We start from the raw sequence: 16,708 nt of genomic DNA on the forward strand, positions 1-16,708 counted from the left end.
CCAAAATTGTTTAAGAGGCTATTGAAAATTCTCTTAGAGCATCCCCAGCGCGCACAACAAAGCCAGGCAAAAGGCCCCCCGAGACAGCCCAAGTCACTCCAGCGCAGCAGCCCTTGGCCCGGTTTGGCGTGGGTCCCACCAGCCCTGGCAAGCCCAAGGGCAGGTTTAGCCTGGGCTTCAGCCCGAGTCTTGTGACGTCAGCGCTGGCGTCACGCTGACGTCAGCGCAAGGAAAATCAAATTTTTTTTACTGTTGGCGCGTGAATTACACGCGCCAACGGTAAAAAAATTTGACTTCCGCGCGCTAACGTCAGCCCTGTCAGACTCCAACGGCTATGTGACACGTGTCGCAACCGGGACGCTCCAATCTTTTTTTTCCAGAAATCTGACGGTCCTCGTTTTTTTGCCCAAAAAAATTGCAAAAAATATCGAAAAAATTCTGAAATTTTTAAAAAAGAATACCAAAAAATTCTGTATTTTTTCCCTATAAATACCTAACCATTTTATTTACTTTTCATACCAAATCTTCATACAATTTCTTCTCCATCCAATATTTCTTCTCCATCCTACAATTTCTTTTCGCATCATGCTTTTGAATGAAGTATGTGTCGTAATTACAAATATCATGCATGATTTTTTGGAACAACTGTGGCTGCATTCTATATCTCTCTCGAAACTTAGAAACAGGATATAAGGAATTTGGGATAAAGTAATCCTCCAAGAGATTCTTACCCCGAGACTCCCTACGTCTGTCCACATTCGGGGCACGACGACGGTGTTGCCTTGATTGATTAAGCATACACACCGCTACTGCAAGCATTTGTTCCTCTTCTTCATCGGCGTCTCGATCTTCTTCAACATGTCTACGCCGAATTTCTTCCCTTTCTTTCTGTTGCCTCTCCAACACCCTCCTCAAGTTTGACGTTGAGAGTAGAAAGTGTTTTGTAAAATATGAGAAATGAAGGAATAGATAAGAGATGGTGTGAGAGGTATGAGTTGATGGTGTAGTTTTATAGAGGGATTCAGAAGATAGAGATGACACGTGGCACAAATTTAGAGGGTGAAAATCTTATCTGAAATCTGAGATTATAATTTTTTAAACATATATGAAAATCTTATCTGACATGGGACACGTGGCACAATTTTAGAGGGTGAAAATCTTATCTGAAATATGAGATTATAATTTTTTTTAATGAATATCCGAAAATTTTATCTGGAATAAGACACGTGGCAACCGAGATTCTCATCCGAAAATCTTTTCTGAAAAATAATAGACACGTGACAACCAAAAATCTTATCCGAAAATTTAATTACAAAAGATTATCAAAATTAATGGTTTAAAGTATAAAAAAATGGGAAATAAAGTACAATGAATAGTATTTGCCTTAGACTTGCCCTAGACTTAGCCCTCATGGGTGGAACCACAAATGCAAAGGCTGACACTATTCACATGAATAGTGGCAGCCCTTGCTTGCCCTTGCCCTAGACTTAGCCCTTGTGGGTGGAGATGCTCTTAGTTAGACATAGTTTAATCATTCACACATTTCGATAAATGTAAATGTTGAACAAAATTTTAATGCTAAATAAAAGTGTTTTGGTTCTATAATACTAGAAATTTTCCTACATGCTATGCTATATATGTGCTTAGAAAGAAGTTATTGCATGAGATAAAAAGCGAGAAAAAGTACGCAATGGGAGTGAGAGTAAAAATTGTGTTTGCATTTTGTTTGGCTAAAAAAGACCAACCACCCACTCATAACCCACCCCTCGCCCCATCTCCATCCCTCCTCGTGACCAACCCCTAGCCCTAACCCCAACCCTTTTCGCCCACAATACCAGCGCACCCATCCCATCCCCAACCTCTCTCTCTCTCTCTCTCTCTTTTATTTGGATCGATTGCATCAAGAATCAGATTCAACATAAGGAGAAAAGGAGAAATTCTGCGAGAAGTTGAGTTACAAAGAAGTTGGTACGTTGTTTAGAGTGTCTAGGACAAGTTTGTATACTTCTTGTAATCATCGTTCTATAGTGGATTTGCCTTGGACTATCAGGTCCTGTGGATTTTCCCCAGAAGTGGGGTTTTACCACATAAAATACTTTTTGTGTTTTCTTTGCTTTTACATTATGAACTATACAGGACTTGGCATGTTTTATTTGTATTATCGTAATACTCTTAACTACTTAAAACACAGACTTTACACTTTTGGTGTTTTAAGCCATCCTATAGGTATTTTTAATTCATCCTGTTGAAGTTGGTCTTGCGACTCATTTCGGGGTTGGGCTTTGTTGGGCCACTTTGTGCAACATTTGTTCATTGTCAACTGACCCAAGTTTTGCTTCTTTGTTGTTGTTGATGAGCAAGGAATCATAGCATAGGAACTGGAAAGTTGGGCTGTCAGGCCACCTTCGTCTCTTGTGGGAGTTTTACTGTCATATGGCCTCCCTTGTCCTCTAGGGAGGTTTTGATAATTTATTATTCTTTTAGTTTTACTGTTTTGTGACTTAAGTTGCTTGTATCATTAGAAAAATAACAAGAAGAAAAGAAAAGAAAAGAAAAGAAAAGGCGAAATCAACTACAGATCAAATTGAATTTCATTGTATTCTCAGAAGTTGTGTCCTTTAATTCAATTACGTCATATTTTGAATTTAGAAATTCAATCCAATCCTCCAAAATCCACATCAAAATTGATTTGAATTCGATTAGATTAGCTTATTTTCTTTTAATAATTCAGCCACAAACAATGATACAACTCCAAAAAGGGGATACATCAACATCATCAAGAAAACATAATCTTCCTCCAATCACATTCACAAAGAGCGAATATAGAAACCAGCACACTTGGTAAAACGCTTGGAGAGACTAGATTAAGGTGTGCAAGTCATTTCAACCTAAAAATTCCAGAGAACAGAAGATCGCATTCATTTGCAAACCAAAAAAATATCAAGACCTCAATTAAGATAAATAAAGTTAAACCATTGGATTTGGTTAAATAATGTCGAATAAGAGGAGAGAGAAAATGCAAGAATGGAAAGTATTTAAGTATCCACCAACATTATAATTGATTGAATTTGGAAGGGAAGCAACGATTCGTCACAAGAACGAATTTGATCCAAAATCCATATTTACATCACATCACCCTCGATCGTGCATACATATCCCATGACATTGAAACGCGCGCCAAGACTAACTGCCAACTTCCACACCTATCCGCACCCGCCACGCCATCCTCCACGCCATCTCCTCTCGCGTATAAGGAAACGAACCAGAGGATCTTTCCCATTTCCAATTTTCAAACCTTCCCCACAAACCAGCCAACCTCTTCTTCCTCCTCCTCCACCGACTCTTTGTCTCTGATTACAAAAAAATGCAAAGCCCATACCCAGATCCGACCGGGGAGGACGAATCACAGTCCATCACCAACAGGCGCATCCAACGGCTCTCCTTGCACCTGACACCCAATTACCCACAACCTCAAAACGATGCCACCCACCACCAGCTTCAGCTGCTAGAGTGCGCCAAAGCGGCGACGCTGAAGGTGGACACAGATAGTCTTTCGAATTACTTGAGAGGCAAGCATAAAGACATTCAAGACAGAGTTTTGGACTACTTCAACAACAGGCCTGATCTTCAGACGCCACTTGAGATTTTGAAGGATGATCACCGTGAGCTTTGTATGAGGCAGCTTGTTGCGTTGGTCAGAGATGCTGGGATTAGGCCTTTCAGGTACGTGGTTGAAGACCCGGTTAAGTACTTTGCTATTTTGGAAGCCGTTGGAAGCGTGGACGTGTCTCTTGCGATTAAGATGGGGGTGCAGTACAGGTGATTATTGCTACTATGATGTTTATTGTTGTGCTTTTCTGGTTCTGGGTTTTGTGGCATTTGGTTGCTAATGATGGCTTTTAATTTTGAGTTTGGGATCGGAATTTTTGGGGAAAAGGTGTATTTTGACATTGGTTTTGTCTTGTTTGATTATTGGATTGGTGGGTTTACCATGACGGATGACCATGATTCTTTGAATTGTCTCGTTCGATTTCCCAAATCATAGCTTTCGCTCTTAGTACATCATAGTATGTGTGTGTTTGTTTTACTCTGTGTTGTAATTGCTTTTGGATGATTGTTACTGCACTAAATTTGTTTCTGCTCCACACACAGAGGTACATATATATATGTAAGTAGACAAAACTGTTACAATACAAAACAATTGGTGGTCCACATCCAAAAGCTTATGTTTTTGGGACCAGTGATTAACCAGTGAAATTCAGCTTGTAATGGAGAGGAGGTGGAGGTCCACGCTCTGCCGTATTTTCTCACAATTTAATTCAAGTAGTTCATGTGTTAGTTCCCACTTGTGAGGGAGGCTGTTTACGGTATAAAATAACTGTTGGTTCGCATTCTAACAGCTCAAGCTATTGAAACAATGGTAAACCAACAAAATTTGTGAAAAATGGAAAACCCTATACTAACACTGCTGTAAGGCCACCCATTAGCATAGATGAAAATTTGGTGATTGAGGTGCAATGTGCATGATTAGAAATAGCAGGATGGGCTTAAGGTGGATGTGTGTCAACATTGGGAAAAAATAAAAAATTTGAGAACATGCAGAAGGTTCATAAGGTGAGCGAGGGACAATTAAGACAATTTTCATGTGGTGGGTACCTTGTGATAGCCGACATGCCTGGTTGTGCAAATTGAATATTCTGGAATGGACGGTTACCAGAATATTGGAAGGTAGAAAGTCTTGGCTATATTTATAAGAACTACAATGAATTTTTTAAGGAAGAAATTTCCATTAAAATAGAGGGTCCGCAGAGTTTATCATCACATTCATTATTGCTGATTTTTTGTGTTTGGATTCAATTGATGTAATTTCATGGTTCTTAGATTGACAAAAACTTGTCATGGGGCCTTTTCTCTTCCATTATATGCTTACCTGAAACGTAGTTTGATGGTTAATTGCCTTAATCTTTACAATTTGTGTTTTATCACACTGATTTTTTTTTCCTCACTTGAGCAGTCTTTGGGGAGGTTCTGTACTCAATTTAGGAACTAAAAAACACAAGGACAAGTATTTTGATGGTATTGACAATATGGATTATCCAGGTTGTTTTGCTATGACAGAACTGCATCACGGTGAGCTGTTTCTGCTACTTCCAGTTGTTTACTTGTTTGGTTGCTTTTGCCCAAGCTGATATTAAGATTACACTTAATTTCTGTGACATCTCAATACATGCTTTCATTGTGTGTTCAAGCATCTTGATTATGTGGAAAGAATTGGTCTGCCCCTCGTACAACTTTTTGCAGTTTTTACTTGAGTGAGCACAAATCGTTATTCTTAATGACTAATATTATTCTGAGGAAGTCAAATCACATGGAGAAAAGTGTCCAATGAGAAAAAGATTAATGATGTGTGAGATAGTATGAAGAAAGTTCTCCAAGATTCTTGATGACTTGTTAGTCCCTTAGTTTTGGAGTGTCAGAGTTGATATGGACTGGATGCTGAAATACATATAACACCCACGGTCTATCAACCTTTCGCTTGGTTAATATAATAACTGTTGATTGGTTGGTGCTAATTATCCCCTTTCGTTTTTTTAGAAGAGACAGGTTCATGATGGTTATCGATCATCTTTTGGTTCGCATTTCTTTGTTATTATTTGTTTTATGTTTATATTTCTTAGGTACTGGTGCATTACTATATCTAGAATTCAGATCTAACCTCGTTTGTTTTTTATTTTGGTGCCTAAAGGCTCAAATGTTCAAGGTCTACAAACTGTGGCAACATTTGATCCACTCACAGATGAATTTATAATCGACACACCCAATGATGGTGCCATCAAATGGTGGATTGGCAATGCTGCAGTTCATGGCAAGTTTGCTACTGTTTTTGCTAAGCTCATGTTGCCAACTCATGATACCAAAGGAGTTTCAGATATGGGTGTCCATGCCTTCATTGTGCCAATAAGGGATTTCGAGACCCACCAAACTCTTCCAGGGATTGAGATACATGATTGTGGCCATAAGGTTGGTCTGAATGGGGTGGACAATGGAGCATTAAGATTCCGCTCAGTGAGAATCCCTCGTGATAATCTTCTTAATCGATTTGGAGATGTCTCCCGGGATGGGAAATACACAAGTAGCTTACCATCTATAAATAAAAGGTTTGCTGCCACACTAGGGGAACTTGTAGGTGGGAGAGTCGGCCTTGCATATTCTTCAGTTAGTGTCCTCAAGATTGCTGCCACAATTGCAATTCGATATTCTCTACTGCGTCAACAATTTGGTCCTCCTAAGCAACCTGAAGTTGCTATTCTTGATTACCAGTCCCATCAGCACAAGTTAATGCCAATGCTGGCTTCAACTTATGCATTCCATTTTGCCACGCTGCATTTGGTGGAGAAATATGCAGAGATGAAAAAGACTCATGATGAACAATTGGTTGGTGACGTCCATTCGCTTTCAGCAGGACTCAAGGCTTATGTGACAGGATATACAGCAAAGTCATTGAGTATCTGCAGGGAAGCTTGTGGAGGCCATGGGTATGCTGCTGTCAACCGCTTTGGTAGCTTGAGGAATGACCATGACATTTTTCAGACATTTGAAGGGGACAACACAGTGCTTCTACAACAGGTTGCTAACGCATCACTTTCTCTACACTCTTGCTTGGAGTGTTTATGATGTATACTCTAGTTTGTTTCGTAGGATAAAACATTCATGGGTTCCAAATCAGTAGAGCATGAAGTGTTCAAACAAGAGATGAATAGATATGCCAAAAAAATTGTCGTAAAGCAATTCCTACTCTGAAATTTATCACTTGTGATGCAGGTAGCAGGTGATCTGTTGAAGCAATACAAGGAGAAATTTCAAGGGGGCACACTCACTGTTACATGGAACTACCTTAGAGAGTCCATGAACTTATATTTATCTCAGCCAAATCCAGTGACTGCTCGTTGGGAAAGTGAAGACCATTTGCGAGATCCTAAGTTCCAGTTGGATGCTTTTAGAGTGAGTTTTATCTTGGTTTTCTGATTCAAATCCTACTTTTAGTATAAAATCAAAACTGAAATTTTAGTCTCATAATTTTCCTCTTGCAGTACCGAACTTCTCGATTACTCCAGAGTGTTGCCGTTAGACTACGCAAGCACTCTAAAACTCTTGGAAGTTTTGGTGCTTGGAATAGATGCTTAAATCACCTTTTGACACTTGCAGAGTCTCATATTGAGTCTGTCATCCTTGCCAAATTTATCGAAGCTGTTCAGAAGTAATTCTTATTTCTCTGTTACTTTAATTTCTCTCTTTCCATTATGGTTTTGTATTTCTAATTTGGGCTATTTATGTGCCAGTTGTCCGGATGCAAGTTCTCGAGCTGCTTTGAAACTCATCTGTGATCTTTATGCCTTGGAACGAATCTGGAAAGATATAGGAACCTATCGTAATGTTGATTATGTGGCACCAAACAAAGCTAAGGTATTTAAATACCTTGACTAATAATCCAATGAAGCATGAAAAATAAAACTAAAAATCTTTTGATTCTATGCTATCACTACGAGTCAGGATAAAGGAAACCATATGTAAGCCTGAATAGAAGTAGTCACAAATGCATCATGCATGGCTTTTGAAGGAATGCCCTGAAGTTCCCAATTTTGACTGATGATTTCTGTCTGTGCAGGCAATCCACAAACTCGCAGAATATCTGAGTTTCCGAGTAAGAAATATAGCGAGGGAACTGATAGACGCTTTTGATATTCCAGATCATGTTACACGGGCCCCAATTGCAATGCAGTCAGATGCCTACTCTCATTACACACAATACGTGGGCTTTTAATTCTTATAGAAAAAGAAAAAGCAGGAAATAATTGTCAAAGCCAAATTGGCATAACAAGGGAGCTTTGAATACTCATGTACTGTTGTAACTTGTAACATTATCAATTCAAAAAGCAACTGGTGCTTGACATATGACATACAAGTTTTTAAATGCAGATTGCATGGCAAGGGAACCTTTGCCTGTAAATTGGAAATTGCAGATGTCGTCCATTATCTTACCAAGAACAGGTTTTTCTTTTTCATGTTTCCGCCATGTGAAATGGCTTGCACCTCAGACAAAGTGGTCTGTGGTTTCAAGTTTCAACACCCCATAAGGAGGCAAAGAAAAAAAGCACTCTCTGAGACTAGTTGCATAACAATATAACCAATCACGAAAAAAAATATTCATTCTAGTTTTGGCAGAAAACTCTTCCTATTTCAGTTCTAAAATCGTATGCACTTTTCCTAACCCAAAAGCTCTTTGCAATAGTTCAACTTTACACACCTGTATCCAATCACAAACTTAAGAGATGCTTATATGTAATAATTACATAAACTCAGTATCTAACGGGCCTGCAGTTTAGATATGCAATTCGAGCTGCTTCACTTTTCTGTCTGATATCTTCATACATCTTTAATGATTCCTCGGAAAATTTAGTCAGTCTATCCAGAACCTTTGTCAAGCTCGAATGTATGCAGCTCAGGTTCGGAGATGATTCTTCGCTGTTCTCATCATCTTTGTTCTCTGATTCTCCGTTGTTTGCATCAGCTGTCCTCTGGTTTTTCTGTGCAGCTTGTTGTGCCATCAAATGACGCAGATCTGATAAGAAGGTTCTGATTGCATCAGTAAGTTCATTAGAAGGCAATGCTTGGATCCCGGCTGCCCAATCTCGAAAGAGAACAAATATAGGTGGGGCCAAAACTCGACGAGGGGAAAATGGCCTTCTGCTTTTGGAACGCTCCCTTGGTTGCATGATGCAGTTATGTAGCCAACCATTGAGAGCTTCAACATATGACGTATGGCTGTTGATCCAGTTTGCAAAGCTTAGGCCAAAACACTCAATCTCATCCAAAAGTTGGGCCATGATCAGCCTGCGGGAATCCCCTTGGGAAGTTACTGTTGAGCTCTTCGAATGATATGCCAATGAGATGGTAATATATTGCGCATGGTGGCATTCAAGCATGGCCTTCCACATTCTGGTCAATCTACACAGAATCACCATTCACAAATACAAGGTTAGTGATGCTTTGAAACAAAAAAATTTGAATTCCAACGATTGGAAAATAACATTTAGTGGCCACAAAGTCCATTATGGGAACAAGAGGATCCTACGTACCCCTGAGTAAGTTCTAAAAGTTGTGGATGCAATTCTTCATCTCTCATTTTCTCAATCCGCTTTGATATTAAATCAACAGCGTGAATTGCCACTCTTATTCGTGAATGAAGATCCTTTACAACTGCCCGGGTTTTATCAATAACTTGACTGCTACAATCCTTTGCAAACTGATTCCTAAGTTGATCACACTTCTGATCATACACCTTCCTAATAGATTCACTTGCCTATAAGAACCAAAAAGATATGTGAGAAGATGATTAAACAAAAAAGCTAGAAAACCAATAACATAATAAGTTTGATCACTATGGCCAAACGGAAAAAAAATTATCAATCATTATCTTTTCTCCTGTATTCAATGTCAGAGAAACAGGGGTCATGAGATGCAATAATATAAAGTTGATGTTTCCAGCAATACTCACTCCATCTACCAACTGATTTCATCAAATAATCATACTCTCCACAATACAGAGTATCTCTTTCCCTCTAAATTATTTCTTTCATAAGTATGCATATGTATGTACATATGGGTGTTCTTGTGTGCAAAACATCTATTGAAAAACCAGTTCTGCTATATAAGTCAGCAAGATTGTTAGGAAGATCCTTTTTCATATATTATTACCCTAATAATAATTCCTTCTTTCTTTTTTTGTCGGACCCTATCAAGCCAGGAATATTCATACATTCACATTTATGTGCTGAATCATGGATTGAGGTAAGCAGATCACGTGGCAGATTGTTTAAAAGCATGGAACAATAGATTACAGAAATGAAAAGGTCCAACAAGATACTTGACTCTTTAATAAAAGAATGCAGAGGCTTCAACAAAGTACCTTTACTTCGTCATAGAGTTTTCTTTCCCAAGCATACAGTCTCTCCAGAGTGGAGGAATGACTTCCGGCAATCATGCAAAACTCTTCAACAAAATCACTTCCACTGTCATCAACATCATCTTTTGATGCTGTGGCAAGAGCATTCCTTGATGAAGATGACCTCGAAGATGTTGTCCTCTTCCAGGTAATAACTTTTGTTGCATGTTGAGTAGGTTCTGAAAAAACATTAAGATCTCATATTATGGTGGGAAAAGACAGGAGTTTCCAATCATTTTGTAAAAGAGTTATCCTCCATTAAATAAAATGTGAACAGGTCAAAGAGGCTTCATTTGTTTGGCTGCATGATATGCAAATAATACATGTGAACCAACTGATCCAACAAATGCCACACAACAAATCAAAATTAAAGGGTTGAACTATATTTGGCTGCTTCTTTGTGTCCGAGACACAACTCCTGTGCTTCAAATAAAAGAACTTTAACTTATCAAAGGATTACTAGGATTTTACAAAACCAGAAGTGATGAGTGAATGGAAAAGACCTCAAAGACCAAAGGATTACTAGGATCCAAACCCTAAAGTATTTATTGGATTGATAATTAGCTTGTGACATATCAATTGCAACAAATTACCATGAGAAACAAGTGCAGTCTTTCCACGGCAGAAAACAATCTGGAAAGCAGTGACAACAGCCAAAGCTGATGATCTACCTGCAAAACTTGAATAGTCAGAAAGAGTTTATGGAGAAAAAACAAGAAAAAAAAAATTCAACCAACTAAAATTATCAGTGGCACTAGCGCAAAGGCAAGCAAATGCTGGGATTTAATTCAGCAGGGGACATACAAAACACACACTCTCCAACCAACATTAAAAATTACCTTTTGCCTCTGAATACCCAACCCTGATTTTGTTTGACTCAAGCATCCTGGAGACCTCTCTACCTGATTCTGCAGCTCTGAAAAAGCGATGCTCAATATCCTTTATGCTTGAAAGAAAATCTTTAGCTCTGTGGGTGATATACTCCGAAGGGTCCTCTCTTTCTGCACATAAATCCTTCTCCCTTCTCTTCGAACCAGACTGCTCAAGTGCAACTTGGCCTGTAAAATTTCTAGCTGCCCCATTGGCATTACGTCCCACAGTTAACTGTCTCGCTTCACCATGACCTGCTTGCAGAGACCCATCAACTCCTCCCAAGTTCATCAAATTGCCATTATGCTCTACACTATCATTTTGAGTCATTGAATGACCAGAACCTTCGGAAGCCCTTTGCTCGATTATCAGCCTTTTACTTCCTTCATGATGTTCATTACTTCCATCTAATCCAACTTTTGCCCATCTCCTTGTCTCCTCCACCACACTATGATTAGTTTCTTCACCCCTCACATGTCTCCACCCTCTGATATCATCAAAATTCACATCCACTCCACTATTTCCCACAAACCTAAAGCTCTCACTCTCATCAACAGGATCAAAATAATCCCAAGAAGAATCTTCCTCAGGCAGAGGAGGTGGTGGTGGTGGCAACGGAATATCGTCATCCATATAACTACTACTAAGCGGATTGAACCTTACAGTCACAGCAGCACCACCTCCTGACCTCATATAACTCAGAGTCGCCACAGGAGGCGAAATGGGTCTCTCACTGTGCATAGGCGAGTCAGAAGCCTCAGCCATAGGCGATGGTGACGGTGAAGGGTAGGAGGAGTGTGATGGGGTCTTGTCTGATGTTGACAGAGACGACTCTATCAACACCTCAGCCTCGGCGTATCGCCGAAGCGCAATGCCAATGTTTCTAAGGGAGTTGATGTAAGATACATGAGAAGCTGCTAAAGCATACCTTGAATCAATTGCTTGCTTGATGAATCTCTTGCGCTCTCTGCAGAGACGCAGAGCTTCGTCCTTCTCGGTTTTAGAGTTTGCACCACCCATTTTAGACGGAAAATTTTGGGACCCAGCTCATGAAATTACGCTCATTTTCTTGGTAACCAAACAGAACCTCTGAAAAAGAAAAAAAACCCGTTTCATGAAAGCACAAAGAGCCCAAATTTTCAATAAAATCTATTAAAGAAAACCCATTTTAAATGTCTCAAAAAGACTGAAAACACTCTTCTCAAAGCAAAAACAAACCACTAAGAAAATGAATTAAAAAGAACAGCTTTGGAAAAATAAGAAAAACCCTTTCTTTAAACCCAAACCTTATATTACTGATCAGAGGAAAAACAGAGCATTTAGCATTACAGCTCCCAAAAGCATATGTGCGTTTTGCAGCAAACGAAAAACCCACTTGAGGAAGACTTGGTTTTGAAGATGTAGACAAGACCCAGATAGCGAAAATGCGAGGAAATCGTTGAACTTTCTTTCAGAGTAAAACTATGAGGTTCGCACAAAACAGTGCTCAGAGCCAAAAACAGAGACGAGTAGTTGTTTTCATAGCAGGGTGAGCCAGAAAAGCAGCAGAGCCAGAGTGTAGGAGTGGTTGGGGCTCATAAAAGAAAACCCATACGGAAACCCCAACGGGCTGAAACTCAAAGCAATGAATGCGAAAGAGTTGGCCACAAAAAATAGAACCCGAGCGTCTCAGAGGCTTTTATGGGAGGCTCCTCTGATACAAAGATTTTGCAGAGATGGCGAGGCTAAAACTGATATTGAAATGATGAACGGAGACTGAAAGAGCATATAGAGAGAGAGAGAGAGAGAGAGAGAGGAATCTGGTACACTATGGTTTAGTCACAGAGGAGGTGAGTGAGAGAGCAAAGAGCCTCGTAGAGTGTGTCAGATTTCTTGGAAAATAATCTAAAACCCTTTCTTCTTTTTTGATGGAAAAACCCTCTCTTTGTTTTTCCTTTTTCTCCTTTTTTTTTTTTAAATCAATTATAAAATCCTAGAGTTCAAATTCGAGTTCCCTTCTCGTAAATTAAATTAATTTAAAATAATTTAAATTATCATTTCGTATTTTTTTAAAAACCAAAGAGTTTCATTTTTTTTTTTTTTTTTTTTGGTGTTTCAATATCAGCATTGCATTGCAGAAAATACTGCTTTAAACAGAGCACAGTGGCAGAATTGGTGCGTGTCAGAAAGCAATACAATGCAACATCAGTATTTTATTGGAAAAGGTACTCGGATGACAGAATTGCCCTCAGGTTTCACAAGAGACCCTCCAACGGCTCCTTAAAATCCGCTTATTGGGAAATGACCTGCTCTTCTTCTTTCCTTCCTTTCTTTCTACACACAAAAAGAAGATCAAAATCAACCCCAAAAGAAAATAAATCAAACATAATATAAATTATCCTTTATCTTTCTGCTTATTATTTCTTCTTTTGGTGTCGAAATTATGAATACTTTTCTTCTTTTTTTTTGGGTCAAATATTCTTTTTCCTCTTTATTTATTTGTTTTCTGAGTAGCCACTAAATTGAATATTCCAGTATATACAAGTACTAAATTTTGTGCAGCATGGGAGTTATAAATTTCTTAAGGCAGGCATATTTTTAGTGGGCAAAGAAAGAATCTTGGCCAAAACCCCAAAAAGAATGCATGTTTTTGTTGAGGTGGAGAGATCTAGACTCTAGTAATGCATGCTTTTAGGTAAATTATATTGGGTGTCTTTAGCAGAAGAGTCAAAATGATAGCTGGAGAGTACTACTTTAGGATTGCAGTGTGTTCATACCAGACACAGATCAAAGATAAGATGATGCTTTTCTTTTTTCTTTTTTTACATAATAGTTCCTATGTTTCTGTCAATCATAATTTGATATTTGTGTATAGATTTTTCTTTTTGTAGTTTTGATGAATTATTTTTGTATACGTGTGTTAAATGTCCTTTCGCCTTTGGATCTCATGGATATGCTTGCAATAAACACTAGAATATGGATGCCATTGCCAAAGCATTCTTTCCATCTTTAGGAAAAGAGTTGGTACAATATACAAGTGCTTTGGCAATCCACCTTTATTTAGTTCCTTTATTTTTCTTCTGATAGGAAGTAAACTTTTGATTTCACTCCATTGTTTGCGCCTCTATTATTAGCTTTTATTATGCCAATCTGTCTTTGAACTTTTTCCTTTTTTTCTTTTTACCTTTTTGTATCTTGTTTTTCTTATACATGTGTCATGTTTACTTCATAGTTGGCCCAAGGCTCACAATGATTTTTGTGATTGTGATGACATTGCAAAAAGCTTAATGTGTTCAACTTAATGTGTAAGGAAAGATGGCAAAAAATTATACTAAAGACAGATGAGCCGCAAAATTTGGAGACAGCATATCATCCGGAGTAATGAAAATGGTAATCTGCTTGAGTAAAATATAGGAAGAAAAGGGGGATATTTAGAAAGCCCAGCTCCACATGTAAAGGTTAAATTAGTTTGAATTTTTGAAGATACTGGTCTTTAGACTTTAGACTCCATACTTATAGACATGGAAATATTGTATACGATTCGTTAACACGACATAAACTCGTACAAAAAAATCAGTATTTGGGTTGGGACTTAATGGATCGAGTTGAAAGCGGATGGAGTCATGTAAATTCGAGAATACCTATTATCTCCCGTTAAGAGTAGGAGTAGTTTTGCACTTTATATCTTTCTATTTTTCTTTTTATTTTTTCTTCGTATTTTTTCTCCTCCTTCTCCCCTCCCCAAACTCTTATCTAGTTTATTTTTAATTATTTTTTAAGTTTTTATTATAATTTTATAATTTTTTTTTTATTCTTAATGGTGAAACGGGTCGTGTCGTGTCATTCGTTATTTTAACAGGTCGTGTTCGTGTTTGGTATTTTCCACCCGTTAACTTAACGGGTCATGTCGTGTTACCAAATAAGAAAAGCAGGTCAACACGAACACGACAAACACGACCTGTTTGCTAGGTCTACTTACTTTCCCAAGAGGAAAAAATGTTTTTGTGTTTTTGGCTAGAAAGAAATGTTGAGTCTTTGTAGAAACCCCCCCCCCCCCCCCCCCCCCAAAAAACGTTTAATAGATGGGAGAAAAAGTCAACAACAAAAACTTTTGCTTTATATTTTTTGAATTTTACCATTTGGGTAAACCCTCTAACAGCAATGACAGAAACATAAGTATCATTTTTTTACTTTTTTTCATGGGGAAACGAAAGTCTCATTCATCATTGCAGAATTTTCTGAAATTATTATTTTTCTGGCTATAGTTTTATGAACAGCAACAATGAGACTGAAGTCAATTTTGAAAGAACAAAAATGCTGTCCTAGGATATGAGCATATATTGGTAGAACATTGAAGCAAATTCATATAACTTCAATTCTATCTCTGTTCAATTATTAGTTTCTTGCATATATAAACGAAATCTGTATGATATCATAGAATGCCTCATGATCAGATAATGAAAGGATGCATGATTGAGCATTGACTGGGGGATAATTATTAGTCAAGTTTTTTTTTTTTTTTTTCCCAAGCCATAGGGAATAACAAGAAGAAAACTTTCATGATTAAGTTGTGTCATAGTCCTGACTTGGGCCTTCAAAAGGCCCTCAATGATGCTCAAACTCATGGCCCATGCTGAACGGAAACCTCTATAATGAGAGGCTAGGTTAAGAGGTCATAATGAAGGGGTTCAATCTAGCAATCTAATAATAACTTTGCACCTGATCGGATGGTTATTAATTACCCCTTTTATAACTCCTCACTATAACCCCGCATTATAGCTTTCCTGCATGAGGATAAGCTGCTTGCATCCATGAATGAGTTATACAAAAAGCCAATACACCAGTGTTGAATTATTTTTCTCTTTTGTTTAGAAGGCAATAGTGTTATTTTCTTCTAAAAGAACAATGACACATATAACTCAAATTAAAGTGTGAAATGGAGAGAACGTCGCATGAACTATGAGGAAGGACCAAGTCTATATATCATTCATCATCCCCTCTCCATTGTCCAAACCAAAACGCATCATAAGTTTCTTAACACAACAATTTCTTACGCATGCAATATGTGGTTTCAGACTTTCAGTCTTTGAGAATGAAGATGGTGACACAACTTCCTTACGTAGCCACAAATCAAAACCTGCCCTTTCCACACTTCACAAAACAACTCTAAACCTAGAAGATTTATTGTCGGTAATTAATTATTTAATCCAGTAAAATTGGAGGAGTGACAAGTTTTATATATCTTGCAATGGATAAGGAGCTTAGCTTGGCAATCAAGTTGACACAATGTGTCCCTCATGCATGCAACATTTATAAAAAAAAAAGAAAAAAAAAACACAATGACATTACGGCCCTGGAAGCAAATTGCACCCTCCCCACAAATACAATTTGTTACTTCAGAAGCCCACGTAATTCCTTGAATTATTCTTTAGAATCCTCCAAAATTTTCCCTCAACCTCTTTTATGCCAATCTTGTCCTCAAGCTTTCCCATTTATGTTCATACCTGATCGGTTCATAATTGTATATCATTTTGTACCCTTCTAGCTTATGATTTGGTTATGTTTTTGAGTTAAACTTGTGCTTTTAATCCTTTTTGTGTTTATCTTTCAGTTCATTGAGCTTTAGGTAATAATGATGGCTTTAGAGAGCATAATTCATGCAATTCAAGCATGTTAAGGCCTAATTTGGATGAATGGATGAAGAGCTTAAAGACAAACTCATTTTGGCTACAGCCCCCTGCCAGTCCAGTTCCGTAGGTCATATTGCAAGCTTTGTTTCAACAACCTACATAGCTCGAATGAGGCCACATTCTTCATGAAAGTTGTTCCAATTGGTGTGTACTATAACATATCCAA

General features: G+C 38.1%; 2 protein-coding genes across 3 annotated transcripts; one reads left to right on the forward strand and one right to left on the reverse strand.

Annotated features, from left to right (window-relative positions):
• The first annotated feature begins 3,100 nt into the window (after positions 1 to 3,100).
• Positions 3,101 to 8,015, forward strand: ACX2 (acyl-CoA oxidase 2). Its single transcript, XM_088254806.1, has 7 exons — positions 3,101 to 3,819; positions 5,015 to 5,130; positions 5,747 to 6,627; positions 6,823 to 7,002; positions 7,092 to 7,258; positions 7,341 to 7,464; positions 7,667 to 8,015. Exons 1-7 carry the CDS (start codon positions 3,365 to 3,367, stop codon positions 7,820 to 7,822), a joined length of 2,079 nt encoding a protein of 692 aa, XP_088110932.1. The 5' UTR covers positions 3,101 to 3,364; the 3' UTR covers positions 7,823 to 8,015.
• Positions 8,016 to 8,260: 245 nt separating this feature from the next.
• On the reverse strand, positions 8,261 to 12,765 carry LOC110746357 (bZIP transcription factor, putative (DUF630 and DUF632)). 2 transcript variants are annotated; one of them, XM_021946575.2, is made up of 6 exons: positions 12,160 to 12,765; positions 10,843 to 11,962; positions 10,597 to 10,674; positions 9,968 to 10,182; positions 9,138 to 9,361; positions 8,261 to 9,006 (listed from the first exon to the last, which is right to left on the reverse strand). In XM_021946575.2, the coding sequence occupies exons 2-6, from the start codon at positions 11,891 to 11,893 to the stop codon at positions 8,358 to 8,360; spliced, it is 2,217 nt and encodes a 738-aa protein (XP_021802267.2). In that variant the 5' UTR covers positions 11,894 to 11,962; positions 12,160 to 12,765; the 3' UTR covers positions 8,261 to 8,357. The 2 variants fall into 2 exon arrangements, with proteins under 2 accessions (XP_021802267.2, XP_088110931.1); XM_088254805.1 differs by lacking the exon at positions 12,160 to 12,765 and having other exon boundaries at positions 10,843 to 12,153.
• Between the last annotated feature and the right edge of the window lie 3,943 nt (positions 12,766 to 16,708).

This window comes from Prunus avium, chromosome 6 (assembly GCF_965620075.1).
Source record: "Prunus avium chromosome 6, drPruAviu1.hap1.1, whole genome shotgun sequence".
NCBI lineage: Eukaryota > Viridiplantae > Streptophyta > Magnoliopsida > Rosales > Rosaceae > Prunus > Prunus avium.

What these genes read in the sequence shown, in the direction of transcription:
- ACX2 (XM_088254806.1), top strand. Translation starts at nt 3,365, where the DNA reads ATGCAAAGCCCATACCCAGATCCGACCGGGGAGGACGAATCACAGTCC. An exon ending in TATGACAGAACTGCATCACG is followed by an intron (nt 5,131 to 5,746) that starts GTGAGCTGTTTC and finishes TGGTGCCTAAAG; the next exon opens with GCTCAAATGTTCAAGGTCTA. An exon ending in ACACAGTGCTTCTACAACAG is followed by an intron (nt 6,628 to 6,822) that starts GTTGCTAACGCA and finishes CTTGTGATGCAG; the next exon opens with GTAGCAGGTGATCTGTTGAA.
- LOC110746357 (XM_021946575.2), bottom strand. Translation starts at nt 11,893, where the DNA reads ATGGGTGGTGCAAACTCTAAAACCGAGAAGGACGAAGCTCTGCGTCTC. An exon ending in TGGGTATTCAGAGGCAAAAG is followed by an intron (nt 10,675 to 10,842) that starts GTAATTTTTAAT and finishes CAAGTTTTGCAG; the next exon opens with GTAGATCATCAGCTTTGGCT. An exon ending in CTTTTAGAACTTACTCAGGG is followed by an intron (nt 9,007 to 9,137) that starts GTACGTAGGATC and finishes GATTCTGTGTAG; the next exon opens with ATTGACCAGAATGTGGAAGG.